This window comes from Vanessa cardui, chromosome 17 (genome assembly GCF_905220365.1).
Source record: "Vanessa cardui chromosome 17, ilVanCard2.1, whole genome shotgun sequence".
Classification (NCBI taxonomy): domain Eukaryota; kingdom Metazoa; phylum Arthropoda; class Insecta; order Lepidoptera; family Nymphalidae; genus Vanessa; species Vanessa cardui.
In genome coordinates this window covers 1,264,586-1,280,654 of record NC_061139.1, presented here as the reverse complement: position 1 = coordinate 1,280,654, position 16,069 = coordinate 1,264,586, and the positions used below count along the sequence as shown (strand labels likewise).

Genomic DNA, 16,069 nt, shown 5'->3' with positions numbered 1-16,069 from the left:
AACTGTGAATACAATCATAATACAAACTCACCTTTATTACTATGTAATATCTATAAAGATGATGTTATCTTTATAGATGATATATTAAATTGTATTTAAGTAACATAACTTTGTATTTTAAATGATGAAAAAGACTAACTATTGATTAGAAATATTGGTAGCTTCACTAAATATAATCCATAAAATGACGATTCAAGAGTAATTTTTAAAGCCTACTTAAATAAAGTATATTTTGATTTTGATCATTGATTTAGTTTCAAAAGAGGATTCGACTTTAAAAATCATTAAAAACACTCCTTCTAAAACACGATTTTTTTACAACAGTTGACAAAAAGTTTCGAAAGGTTTAATAATGCGACGTACAATAATTGAAGTATCGCGTCTCCAATTTCAAATAAGTGACGAAATCTTGACGTTTTACAGTGAAAAGCACTTCAGCTTAAATTTTTCTGATACGTTCGATACTGCGACCTAGATAGCTATTTTTGGGATCCGTAACAAATGAACGTCGAAAATGCTATCGAAGCCTTACTCGCGAGAAGTCTGCATAAAATAATAAATATATGGGTATACATACATATATAACAGTTTCGTTTGTGTATGAGCAACATGTATCTAGGATTATATTATTTACAAAACTATTAACAAAAAACTTACAAAGAAAAAAAAATATTAGATAAGATTGATATTTCAGACAAACTATTATAGTCCCGGACAACAAAATTTCCATGCAGATTACTGTTTTTTTTAACGTATATTTTGAACATTCCCGTTTCATAAATTCAAAACATTCGTAAAAATATATTGGTAAAATATATTATTCGGTACAAGATTATACATTCAATAAAAAAGCGTGGAATTTATATTTTTTGACTTCCAGGCAGGATATTTACATATATTTAACTAACATAACAGTATTTTTAAATGTTGAAAAAGAGTAACTACTCAGTTTCTTGCCAGTTCTATTGGTATCTGCTTTCCAAATCGGTAGTAGCTTTACTTAATGTAGTTGTTAAATGACGTATCAAAAGCCTACTTGAAGAAGGTATATTTTGATTTTGATTACGTATTGTATTGTATTGTATACCCTTCAATAGCTCAATTTTGTAAATATATACGAGTACACTACCATATGAGGATAAAGGCGTTGATAAAAACATTCCGTCTCGTTTCGTTTATTTTTTGCAGCATTTGTCCAGCAGACATAGACCTTTCACTTAGTCCATCAATCAACAGGACACAAAACGAATGACCATTGAGCACAAACGTTTTTCATATTTTTTTCTTTGTCGATATCTGTCAATATATTTCGATGCCCTCTTTTTTGTGATATAGGTATATGGGCGTACAAATGGACCATCCCAGGGTAATATACATAGCATAAACTCAATGCCTGTAATGGTAACTAATACTTACAATAGCACAGCGTCACCAGCGTGGAATTTCAGATATTATATCCCAGTAGTACACCAATACTGAGTTCTAGTGTTTGGTAATAATATGTCTGATGAGTGACTTGCACCAGTCCAGATGGGCTTGAACAAAGCCCTACCAAGTAAATACTATAATCATAAATGGAAGCACGTTTTAAAAATAAGAGATAATTGGATATTTTGGAAGATACCCATGTGGTTAGTAATGGTTTAGTCTACTTATCGTAACTTAATTTCATCTTCACTTTCACCTTTATTCAGTATTTTTACGGGTTGAAAACATAAATCTTTATCCATAATATATTAAAACTCAGTTTTATAAATAAATATACTTAAAATTCAATACGAATTAGCGATCTATTCATAAATTCGTACTCTCAAATTGTTTTTCCGTGAAACTTCAGATTTTCGGAGATAAGTGTTTTATTTAGAATTAAGTATTATCATTGACGAGTGTCAAAGGAAGAAAATTGAAATTAAAAATAATATATTTTGTCTGTTGTATCAGGGTACTTTGGATTGCTTTTTATGGTACTTAAGTAAGTCAGTATTATTGACCCGATTAAAAATTAAAGCAATTAATACAAAACTTCAAAAACAGAAGAATTTAGCTAACCAATAATTTGGTGCTTTAACGGTCTCGTTTTTATTTAAATGTTTATAGCATTTTTTGATGATTCTATTACCTTTTTCATATTGTTCTCAATCCAAATTTATGATTCCATTCATATTCCTTCTATGTATCTAAGATACTACTTAACAGGTGTTACAATGATCCAGTGGATGATCTTCATATACATTTTGAAACCTTGGAACATCAACTATCGATTCTACGAGCAATAAAGTCACATATATTACGTAGACTTATTTGCACTTCAGTTCCGTTTCATAGAGCTATTTTGTGTTTTTAGTTATTTTATATATATCCTCTTTAATTTCTCTTGATTGACAGTATTTTCCTTATGAAGCCATAACATCAATGATTCTCATTGACCTACGACTAGCAACATGGTGGTGTTTACTTGGTGGTAGGGCTCAGTGCAAGCCCGTCTGGGTAGATACCACCCACTCATCAGCTATTCTACCACCAAATAACAGTGCTCAGTATTGTTGTGTACCGGTTTGAAGGGTGAGTGAGCCAGTGTAACTACAGGCACAAGGGACGTGACATCTTAGTTCCCGGGTTGGTGGCACATTGACAATGTAAGGAATTGTAATATTTCTTACAGCGTCATTGTCTATGGGTGATGTCGACCACTTACCATTAGGTGACCCATATGCTCGTCCGCCAAACTTTATCATAAAATAAAACACACGGGTTGAATCTTTAAACTAAAGTTGGAACTTGTTACTACTTCATTATTCATCACAAAAAAATTTGGCAACAACTTTTGGAACGTTACAAATATACTAAATTTTAATAGTTCTGTCTAACTTTACCAATATATTTCTTTAACCAATATATTATCCCATTCATCAGAAAATTTTACCTCTTTAAATCTATTGTATAAAATTGTTGAAAAAACTTCAAAGGTAAATAAATCATTGATTTCATAACAAATCATGTGGAAAACCTCAAGGCATATATTGATACAAGTTTATTTTCAAAGTCAGAACCAACATTTTATTTTCTTTCACCCTTCATTTGTTTAGTTAGGGCATTTTAGGAGGCGACCTTTTTCATTTATGGTAACAACGTACCAAAATTATTCAACCTTATGAACTCCGAAAATATTATTCATGCGAATTGTCTCTGCTACGAATTTGATCCCAACGTTATAACAATAAAAGTTTAAAACCGTACATATTTTTTAACATTTAAAAATGTACGTTTTATTACGCCTGACTTTTGACATTAATGAAATCAAAGAATAATTTACTTTTTACAAGCTCTTCATAAAGTAAGAAGACTATCTAAATCTATCAGATTTATATGATTGAAGATTTTATCGAGACGATAACTTTTATCTATTTCTATTCTTATCTTTTATGAAGTCTACTATATTTGTTGGAACTCCATTTGAACGACGAGGGCTCATAGTTATATATTTTTTTCATTTATGTGCACTTGTCTGAGTCTCTATATTGACTAGGTTCATCAATTTTTGGATAAGATTTGTGTATTATTATCTGCACCCTCTCGATTCACAATATTTATTCAAACGTTAAATCCAATCCTTTTGTTTGATCCATCAATTGGCCACTAACAGTCAATGGGATGCAAAAATAATAGTTTCGAATAATATTGAACGGACGGCGGATATTTTAAAAATATATTCGAACTAGATTACGTCAATACTCCATTTGATTGATCAACTAAGTTCGACTAGATAGTGAATCAGACGATTGAATGGTACCATCGTCGATATCAATGACATTGTCTGCCTCGTATATCTATTTGCAAGAAGATGATAGGGGAAGGCTTGGCCTGGGTTTATTCACAAATTGAGCCGATAGAATTATGTTGAGCTAATCTAAAAGGAAATAATCTAACAGGAGTCCGCTTTCCGAAACGGTGGTAGTATTTAAATATTGACGATTCAAAAACGTTTTGTGAAGTTTACTTGAAGAAAATTGATTTGATTATCAATTTCTATGAACCATTTGGAAAGTTTTCCATCAATATTATTATTATACTTTCAAGATGTTTTTAAAACCAACAAAGGAATATCCGGTTTCAAACATCTGGCATTAACAATTAGCATTATTAATTTTAACCAATACGATCTGAGGCTACGATTTATTATCTCAAGTGTCTGGTTAAGGGCAAATTAATTTAATTGATAAAGGCAAGACAGTTCGGTTGTTTGGGGATAAATTTGGTATCGGGGTCAAATTGGCCATTTCGGAATTGATATTTTTGCTACGAAGTTCATCATTAACCAATTGATATTTAGTTAGACAATGCTCAAGGGCAATATTATAATTAATTTATCTTACTGATGATTTTTATAATCGTTTTTTTACAGTATAGGTTATGGGCCACTTGATGATAAGTGGTCACCATCACCCATAGACAATGACGCTGTAAGTAATATTAACTATTCCTTACATCGCCAATTTCCCACCAACCTTAGTAACTAAGATGCTATGTCCCTGGTATCTGTAGTTACACTGACTCACTCACCCTTCAAACCGGAACACAACAATACTGAGTGGGTCATACCTACCCAGACGGGCTTGAATAAAGCCCTACCACCAAGTGATCGTAAATAAAATTTAAAGCAAAGATACGATTGACAACATTAACTAATCTTTCACTTCAATAACTAATAAGTTACTGAACTAAGTATATATTTTTATGCGTAATATTAGTAGATTAATATTTTAATAAATTTATTAATTAACAATCGTATAGCAAAGTTTACATATATAAAAGAAAATTAATTAGAATATTTAATTAAGTCTTACAATTTTAATTAAATAGAAATATTTTATAATAATACTGGTACATTTAAAAAGTTATTACATGCATATATTTTTTTAATTAAAAAATACATTTATTTAAGAATCAAGACCACCTTTGCACTTTCTACTAAATACTATTCTCTTATTTTAACTTAAATTAATTAATACATCTAGATGGAAATTGTTCGCAACAAAGAATTTCCCTTCTATTCTAAAGCATGTTTTAACGAAATATGCTTTTTTACTTTAACTAGCTCGTTTATATGTAAACTAAGGTCGCAGGCCTTAAATATAGTATAGAAAGCTATGGGAATAAGCTACTAATAAAATATTTAAGTTGTTAAAGCGCTTTCTGGTTGAACAACATGTTTAATCTCCTGTACCAGAGACGTTATTGATTTACGAACACGAGCTTTTAAAGTTCAACGGGAGACTGCACTGACAAATTTATTATTGGCGACTGTTTAAGCTCCGAGTAACTCCCGACGCAATGTCAATATTGATACACTATTTTTATATACGTTTCAAATTAAATTTCGAACACAATTTCGTTTTTCGAATTTTATGAACTTCCATTGAAATTAGAAATTTGATTAATTTCTTTAAGCAACATCAGTTACGTTGTTTTTAATTTACATTTTTTAACCAAATTCTTTAAATATCTATTTGTTACAGAAGCATTGTAATTTCGTATTGGTTGTCAAAAATATACTTTAATCTAAAAAAAGTATAATAATTTTATTTTACAGTAGAGACTTAAGATTTTCTGCCACCCACGCGTTAGATAATTTACCACGAAACAATACCAAGTATTCTAGTCAGCTAATATTATTGGTATTGTTTTATTTCTATTTGAAGGGAGAAGAAGGTAAGTTAGGTTTGGTTGATGACGTATTGGCATTCAGTTGAAATTTATGAAGAATTATAAATTCCTAACAACGCCAGTCTTCTTCTACTAAATATTTCGTAACTCATGCCAAATACTATGTAATGAATACTAATTTTAAAAATGACAAAAGTGACTATATCTGTTTGCTCTCTTATGGTCTTTACGGCCAAATCATTGACGGGAATTTGATGAAATATTCTATGAAGCAAGCTGGCTCTGTAAAGGGTGTATGCTACCTTTTTATTCCTAACACATAACCACCAACGCCCTTAGCGCGAACTGCGTACGACCACTTATTTTACATACCTATATTAACCTAGTAACAACAACAACAACAGCCTGCAAATTCCCACTGCTGGCCTAAAGGCCTCCTCTCCCTTTGAGAAAAAGGTTTGGAACATATTCCACCACGCTATTCCAATGCAGGTTGGTGGAATATACATGTGGCAGAATTTCTATGAAATTTGTCACATGCAGGTTTCCTCACGATGTTTTCCTTCACGGCTGAGTACGATATGAATTATTAAGACAAATTAAGCACATGAATCAGCGGTGCTTTCCTGGGTTTGAACCCACAATCATCGGTTAAGATGCACGCGTTCTAACCACTGGGCCATCTCAGCTCTCCACTGGGCTATCTCATCTCTTAGTAAACTAAATGTGAATTTACTTCTTTGTTGGTGAGATTATTGACCCAAAAACTTAACCGAAAATAACACAAATAAAGGTTCCACGATTTACTAAAATAAGGATAAATCGAGTCGATTAATGAACGCCAAACTTTGCGCTTTTAAATCCAAGTAGAAACGCCCCAAGCATTTAAGGGATACAGTCCTTGGGAAAGTAGTCACTTACGAATTCTTGAAATAAACTTCTGCGACTCTTTCAACCTATTTATAAGAATTTCTCAGTTTCAAATGGAAAGTTCGAAGTTGACTACAATAAGTATTACGTCGATTCGTTATAGAATTTTCAGAGTAACATATTATAAAGTTGGAACTTAAACTTATTCTCAATTACCAACTAATAAAATCGAATGTAAAATAAATGATCCTTAAAGTAATAATGATAAGGTCTAATGGACTTCATATTGGAAAATTATATATTGATGTAAGTTTTATCACTGTTCAATAAGTCTTTACAGTCACTTTATTTATTATTTCCGTGTTCTTTTTTAAAAAAATTTTTGTATGTAAGAAATTATTGTAATTCAGTTCTTATCGAGCACGAACATTTTCAAATTTTTATCATTCTTTTTATCAAACTCGGGTTTGTGGTTTGGTCGTGAAAGCGTAACAGATAGATACAAGCAGACAGACGCACAGAAAAATATAAAGTCAAACAGACCCATTTTTTAACTTTTCATATTGATAATATTAGTGTTGATATAGGCCAAGTTATTATACGGCATGAATAAAAATCTTACGCCAACAAAGCTAGCTAAATTAAAAATTATAATAGTAGAATAATTTTTGTTCATGAATGATATTGACTGCCATTTAAAAAACATAAGATTTTTCTTATGGTTTTTGTTTTGCTGACCTTACTTTTTAGTAAGGTCAGCAAAACAAAATCTGATTCTTATATGAATCGTAAGTTTATGACGAACTAGCTTAAACTGACGTATATGTATACAAGCAATATTAAAAGCTACACGATATAACAATACATACAATGTGGTGTTTGTATGACTATCTAATTTTAAACGACCACAAGTGAATGTTGGTTTTTAATATCTCTTTTAAATAAAATACTCGACAGTGTTTTCAAGTTACATTACAAGAATCTTTTGTTGTCAAGAAAACTAAAACATTTTTCTAACAAACGCAAGAGAATACTTTTTATAATGATACAAGATGTTGAATGTGATATTGTTTCTTGGAATATTCTAGATTTTTCATAAAACTCTTTTATATTAAAGATTTTTATATTTGTTTGGCGGTAGGGCTTTGTGTAAACTCGTCTGATACCACCAACTCATATTTCACTTCTAGCTTGATTTCCGGTTCTGAGGGTGGGGGAGCCATTATTAAAGTTGTATAGAGTGCCAATGTCTATGAAGAGTGGAGACCACATATCATCTGATGACCCATTTGCTCGACCATAACTTAACAACATATGTATATATATATATATATATATATATATATAAGGTAACGTAGTATAATATGTTAAATTTATATACAGCTAAGGCTTTAGCCTAGAGACCCAATTTGTAAGCAGAAAACGAAGTAGACCATTAATTATTTTATCAACTCCCTCGAGAATAGTTCATCTGTAAGGACTATTCTGAAGAGCCCAGCATTGCGAAAGTATACTTGACATAAGTGCAATACTATGTACAGTAATATCAACTTTATTACGATGGCTAGAAAGTGGATATTTCTATACGTTTGGTAATCAATACGTGTAATACATGCATTGATTAATTATTTATTGATTAGATATAATTGTACCCAATCCGTCGTGGAGCCTTATCCTTAAATCTAAACAAGACTTTTCTAAATATATAATTTTTCTTTTTAAAAATACAACGAAAAATACATATTTGAGCAAAAATATATAATTAAAATATAGTATTAAAATTATTAATTCACAAATAAATTACATGTTCTTAAAGTGTTTTTGACGACCTCCGTGGTCAAGTAGTTCGTACACCGGTTTTCATATGTACGACACTCCGACGTCCCGGGTTCTATTCCCGACCGAATCGATGTAGAAAAAGTTCATTGTTTTTTATGTTATCTTGGATATGGGTGTTTGTGTTACCGTCGTTACTTCTGATTTTCCATTACACAAGTGCTTTCGCTACTTACATTGGGATGAGATGTTGGATGTGATTTTGTCCAACATTTATTTATTATATTATTATGGTCGTATATATAATATATATAATATTTCAACTAGATTAATAAGAAAGAAACATTGATTCTTAACTTAACTATGATATGATGATATACAAATAAGAAAACTAATATTTAACGGTTACCTTCAGATTAAAATACTATTTTAATTTCAGAACGGGAAAGCTTCACTACCCGACGGATGTCTGCGGGCCGCTGTTTGAGGAAGAGCTGGAGTTCTGGGGCCTGGACGCGAACCAGGTGGAGCCGTGCTGCTGGATGACGTACACGCAGGTTATTATCTAGTTGTCAATTGTTTCCACAAGAATCAGAATGTAAAGTACAGCCCACTCTTTATTTGAACGTCAAACATTACTATGTGGTGTGTTCCGGCTTGGAAGGTAAGTGAGTTAGTTTAATACAGAAACAAGAGTCATAAAATCCTTTATTTTCGGTATAAGTTGTATTTTTAAGTGGACTATAATTTCCATGTAAAAGGAACAAACACAAACCTGTTACTCCTGTTACTCGACTACTAATACTACTCAGTAACTGTTTCGCCGGGCAATATATATTATTCTACACCAGGATCACAGAAAGCTTTCAAAATGATTTTGTTGCCAAATAAAAAAAAAATGGTTAAGAAACCCTTGTGTGCGACGGATTATTATATAGGTAATTAGTGAGTTTATTATTGATGGGCTGGGAATTAAACGATCGCCTCTTCGCTATTTAAAATCATATTCAATATATGTGAATAACATAATTGTCCGAAATTAAAAAAAGACCCGCTGAGTTTCTTTCTCCGGTTCTTTTCAGATCAGGGTATTTTCTTTTCCGAAGCAGTGATAGTCTACTCATGCTTCCATATTGAATTTAATTTAGATTGAGTTTGTGAGAATAGTCAGTATGCTAACTAAAACTAAACTAACTAAAACAAAAATATGAATTTAGTATACAATATGCCTATAGTAGCCTTTAGGATGACGTCGACAATTTTGGGATTAAAAGTATCTTGATTTGGGTTATAAAAGTAGTATATTTGATGTCGAAATGCTTCGCCCTTGGAGTAGTGGTGCAAAAAGCTTCATAAAAAGTATAACACCTCGCCTCATTGCCTCCACTGGTGACAGGAAGGCTGGTTCGTTTTTTGTCCAGAGGATCGGAGTTGCGATTCAACGGGGATATGCTGCTAGCATTCTTGCCACTATTCCACGCGGTCAAGATTTATACAGTTGGTTTATATTTGTATATACTAAAGCATTTAATGTTATTAATTATTAGGTTAATAAAGTAGAAGTAAAAGTAGGACATATTAAAAGGTTTGGGGTGACATCTATAACAATGGTATTGATTAATGATTTCATATGCCATATAAACCGGATAGCACAATCATAGCAATCATAATAATATCATAATAACCTCTATGATAAAACCTTATCCTTGTAAATTGTTTATTTGAAGCGCACCGGCCTAGTAGATAAGCAGCTGATTGGTGAATTCATCCGTTTCAATCCCGAAACAAAAACAAGTCAAGTTTTTATACGCCGTTTGCTTATTATCTTAGTTACATAAACTGTACAACACTTTATTTTTCACTATTAACACTATACTTTGGACGATGTTATGTCTCTAATTATTATTAAAGTCTACTACTACTATCTTTATGCTATAAATATTTTGGCCAGAACACCTTTCTTGCACGGTGTTGAGCAAACGAATGGCTGGTTTTCCAATTTTTTATGAGTTCAATTTCGAGTCAAAATAAAAACCGTATTATTTTTCCAAACGAATATTTTAATCTCAACGGAAAGAATCAACTGAGACAACTAAAATATTTATAGAATATAGTTTTGTGATTTATTAAAACAATGCAATATCTAAAGTCAGTGACAGTTTGTAATACATTTTTCCCCTGATCTTCAGTTTTCACTTTAATATCTAAACAGGCAATATTTTTTCTATTGTCCTCATTACGTTAATAAAGCTTCGATGTTCCTATTCGCTTTTTATTTTCAAGCAGCATCATTGTCGATATAAGAGGACAATTAATAACTATATACATTTACTACGTACTCAAGCGTTGTCCAAAACCTTCTCAATGATAGGAATATTAACTGATATTTCCATTTCATTTTCATATACTACGTTTCTCTTTTGTCGAGTATTTTCATGTCAAAGATTTTTAGTGTGTTTAATTTGATGATAACGATAACTCTTTATGAAGTAAAACCAATTGATCGCGTAAAGTTGATATATTTTCCCGATTTTCCGAAATGAGAGAGATTTTATTGAAGCATTTTATACACAAACCCAAATCCGATAATCTTGGCGTGGCTTTGTATAATAATTATGTCACCATTTTATACAGCCGAACGATTCTTATATCACTTTAGTGTCAAAAGGAACTAACATTACAATGTTTGGATTTTTTTTATCTGTGATCATATCAGGGCTACCGTTGACAAAAAAAATCAATATAATATTCTTATAGCTGTCAGCTTCAATCAGCTCATTGGTCTAGCTTCCACTATCAAAAGCTGAAATAGATTTTGATTGCCAAGATATTCTTAGTTCTCCTACTTTGGCGAATGTTTGGATGAAGGCAGGTAAGGTTTTGCCATTCCCCTGTGACTTTGAGTGAGGTTATAAACTTGCTCGCTTACACTTTTAATTAATATAATTTCTAGAATATGTGGCAAATGAAATAACTGTCATATCATTGGTCAGAATATTTCAAGAATTAAGTCCTGATCACTATATAGTATAGAGGCCTTGGCATAGCAATGGGAAACATACATACTGTTGTTGTAACTATATAGTAATTCAATTATATTATAATATAATAACGTTCATAAATTGATTGGTGGAAAAGAGTCATATCGAGATTCTTGTCGGTTCTTCTAATGGTATCTATAAATTTAATTAAATCTTATAAAATAATGATTCCCAGGTACTGGCAGGAGTGTACTTAAATAGAGTACCTATATTTGATTTTGAGGTTATATTACGCATGCAATCCTAATGGCTTTCAAATCGATGCAACTCGTAAGCAAAATCTAGTTATTATAAACAACACACTTCGTGAATTTCAACCATTACTGAATAATAAGTTGCATCGTTGGATCTGAATACAACTCATTTGGAATTTTTATTCAAATTCCATTCAAATCGTTATACGAAGCGATATTGTTACACTCACAATACAAAAAAATATATACACTATTATAATAGAATATTTTTAATAGAAATATGTGGTTCAATACGTTGATACCAATGATGTTATAGTAAACAGATATGTTATTAACGCGCAAAAAGTGAAGACTAGAAAACATCCTAATTGGGACGTTTGCCTTTGGTCGTTTTACGTAGTAATACGTTATAACATATCATAATTACGTAGTAATACGTTTTGCGTAATTAAAACATCTAGTTATCCCTTTTACTTATTGTTTTTATCAAGCTATCCTTTTTGCTTTTAACGAAATGTAAAAAAAAACTGAAATAAACGGTCCCCGGCGCGGCACACTTTTTTTGTTGTTTAGTATGGATATAACATATCTGTTTATTAAAATATCATTGGTTGATACTATATTAAAAAAATATATATATTTTAATTGGTGCACAATATAGAAGTCATTATTTAATATTGTAGATAAAATAACTGGATTATATTAGATACACAGTTTTAAAACGAGGAAACCACAGGTTTTTAAGAGCTATGTTTTAAAACTAGCTTACACACCACTTCCTGCGCGTTTGAACTAAACAAAAAAAAAATTATTTAATTTCCAGATTTCAATATAACTTATTAATTCTGTATAATATTAATTTAAATAATTGTATTAACTAACATGACTGTATTTTTTAAATGTTGAAAAAGAGTAACTACAGAGTCTTGCCGGTTCTTCTCGGTAGTATCTACTTTCCGAACCGGTGGTAGCTTCACTTAATTGTTAAATGACGATTCAAAAGTGCTTGTAAAGGCCCACTTGAATAAAGTTTATTTTGATTTTTGATTAAGTCGTTGGTTCCCACCTGACGTAGCGGTGGATTGGGGGTGGGTGTGCATGGGCTGCGCGGAGTACTGGACAGTATTTAAACATTGCAGCGTGACTTTATTATGCTTTTATAATAAAAAATCAAAGCAGCCTAAGTTACTCATTTCTACATCAATTACCTGCTAATGGAAGTCCCGTCAAAATCTGTCAAGTCATTTCAGGAATTGGAACAGGATTGAACCCTAAGGAACTGGGCTATTTTTTTATACATAATATCTGACAACAAGATAAACGCGAACGAAGCCTCAGGCTACAAATAGTTATTTATAAACGTATATTAATGTATCAAATACTTAAGAACTTGATTCGACAGCTACTTTGCTCGACGACAAGTGTGAGATTGCATGCTGACAAATTTAAGAATTTGTTGCGACAAACTTTCCTATACAAGTTTTCGATTTTTCACGTTCGTATTCTGTAGTGAGTTTCGAATTTGTTTTTATAACATAGCTTACCACCATTTTTTTTATAGCGTAACTAAAATTGGCGTTTGATACTTCTATATTTGTAGCGTTTTAAACATTCGAATTTGTGATAATGTACAGTCTTCCCTTCGTTAGTTTTCAAATTCATTCCTTTATCAAGTTTTAAACTCTCAGTACCTTTTGAATCTAAACATGAAATCATTGCGACGCAATATATCATTTTCAATCGGTAAAGCAGATTATCGCACTGAGCACACGAAAATAGATAAGGTGACGAACCTTTGAAAGAGAGTAACTTCTGAGTTTCTTGCCGGTTCTTATTGGTAGAATCTACTTTCCGAACCGGTGGGAGCTTCACTCAATTGTTAATTGACGATTCAAAAGTGCCTGTAAAAGCCCACTTGAATAAAGTTTATTTTGATTTTGATTTTTTGATTTTGAATTTTTTCTTATCCGACTGTACATATATCATTACACAATTATTGAGAAAATTTCTGTAGTACTATATCTATGCGAACTAGAAAACTTAGAACGATATATTACCTTTCTAATATTCGCACCAACAAAAGTGATCATATCATGTCTTACAACTTCCAAAATGTAATAAACAAAAAGTATAACGAAAATAAACGGGTAATCATTTCGGTCGAGAAGTTTTAACATCACGAACTTTTCTCGTTTGTACCATATCGTCCGTTTTTTATAACGTACGCGACGCATTTCGATATGTTATTATTAAATATATGATATTGCGCGATATCGTCGCAATATCGGTGGCTATTTTCAACAATAGTTTCATAACAATATAATTACTCAGCTTTATGAAATCAGCGATATAAAAAAGTAAAAAGTAAAGTAACAGCCTGTACATTTCCCACTGCTGATATAAGGCCTCCTCTTCCATTAAGGAGAGGGTTTGGAACATATTTCACCACGCTGTTCCAATGCGGGTTGGTGGAATGCACATGTGGCTGGATTTCGATGATATTAGACACATGCAGGTTTCCTCACGATGTTTTCCTTCACCGCCGAGCACGAGATGAATTATAAATACAAATTAAGCACATACATATATAGTAGTGCTTATCTGGATTTGAACCCGCAATCATCAGTTAAGATGCACGCTTTCTATCCACTGGGACATCTCAGCTCAATTAATCAGCGATACATCGATAAAAATGCAAATGCAAAAACATTAACAACATACTGTTACACAATGAAACCAATTAACCAAATTTTGATGAAATTTTATGTGAGAAATACTTCAACTCCAAGGAAAGACATTTTTTTTGCTTGACTACCAACTCGCATAAAACGCAAGCGAAGCCACGGGGTACAACTAACAGTTGCTAAATGACGATTCAAAAGTGCTTGTAAAAGCCTATTTGAATAACTTATATTTTGATTTGATTTTTGAAAAGTCGGTTTCTAAACTAGCAGATTTTAATGATTTGAATTTTATGCAAGTAGTATGTTATAATATTTTTTTGGCACATAAGCAAGTTTGTCCTCTGACGGTAAGTGGCTACGTTCGCCCAAGATTAACCAATAGTTATCACACTGATGCTTCGCCAAAAATAGCATCCAAGATTTTATAAAATACACTTAAACTGACTTACAAATTTTTATAATTTGATTATAAGTCGAGACTTATAACCCAATTCTCGAATCTCGATCTAACCCCTTACATAGAAACAAACAAAGTTTTACCCATTCTGTTTATACTTGGGGATAGAACGACAAATTTAAATGTAATAACTAGTTGTTTCCCGCGGCTATGCTGGCGTAGGAAATATGAATATACTCATATTTACAAATGAACATGAAATATTACTTAGATTTAAGACCTTTTCCAACACTTTTTTCCAATTAAAAAGAGACTATGTGTGAACCAAATTTAATTTAAATTAGTCCTGTAGTTTCGGCGTGAAAGCGAGACAAACAGATAGATTTACTTTCGCATTTACAGTATTAGTATAGATCTCAATGAAATGTTGACTATAGTTAACGTCGCTTATCATGTTCTGACATTTCACTTTCTTCTTCAATGGTGAGTTTCGAGTTTCAGAATAATTTACTGGTTCCAATTTTATAGACAACTAGCGAGCCGTCCTGGTTACGCACGGGTGCAATACTGATACTAAATTTGCTACAGAATTTGTTTATTTACGAAATCACATTATAAACTTCTAAAATTGTTAGTTACAATACTGTCCATGTATTATCACTCACTCGAATCACTCTATCTATTAAAAAAATGCATCAAAATCCGTTGCGTAATTTAAAAGATCTAAGCATACATATGAACAGACAGCGGTAAGCGACTTTGTTATATACCATGTAATGATGATTATATATGTTATTATAGTTGATTTATGTTAAACAATTGAATAAATCGCAACAAAATATTCGCATTAAATTACTGCGGCCATTACGCGTCATTGATTTCGGCGCTTAACGTTTTATATAATTGTGTTGCCATTACAATAATTTATATTTACATTTATTGATTTCATTGTTATTTAATTTTATATGGTCGTTAATATTTTACGCTTTTGTTCTGTTTTTGAAAATTCAATATTATGTAATTCAACGATATATTTCGATATGTATTTTTGGATTCCACCAATTTTACTGTCAAATTATAGCAGAATATTATCAGCAGCTGTGTCATTGCCAGCTTACCGTTTCGTATTATTAGTATCTGTTTGTACGCTGTTATAGTAATTTACGTAATTAGTATATTATATTATTCTTATTTAGTAATATTATAGTAAAATTAAAACGTGAATTAATGAAATTTGTTCTATTTATTCTGTTCACAACTAATTATTGTTTATTATTTATATTTATTCCTTAACGAGCTGACCTGTGCAGGTCTAGTAAGACTAGAATTTATCTTAGTTGTGAAGTTAGTGGCACATTAGTATTGCCACCTTACATTAATAAGGAATGGTTTGAATGGTTAATTAAATATCGATGTTCTCTTTCTGTCATTATACATTTTATA

At 31.5% G+C, this 16,069-nt stretch overlaps 1 protein-coding gene across 4 annotated transcripts in view; it reads left to right on the top strand.

Moving 5' to 3' along the window:
* The window catches only part of LOC124536734 (potassium voltage-gated channel protein Shaw-like), a 129,291-nt gene that overhangs the window by 102,771 nt on the left and 10,451 nt on the right, over positions 1-16,069 (top strand). For all 4 annotated transcript variants that reach the window (XM_047113312.1, XM_047113315.1, XM_047113313.1 and 1 more), the window contains exon 4: positions 8,750-8,867. In XM_047113312.1, the coding sequence (XP_046969268.1) occupies positions 8,750-8,867 (118 nt within the window). The remainder of the gene's footprint in view (positions 1-8,749; positions 8,868-16,069) is intronic.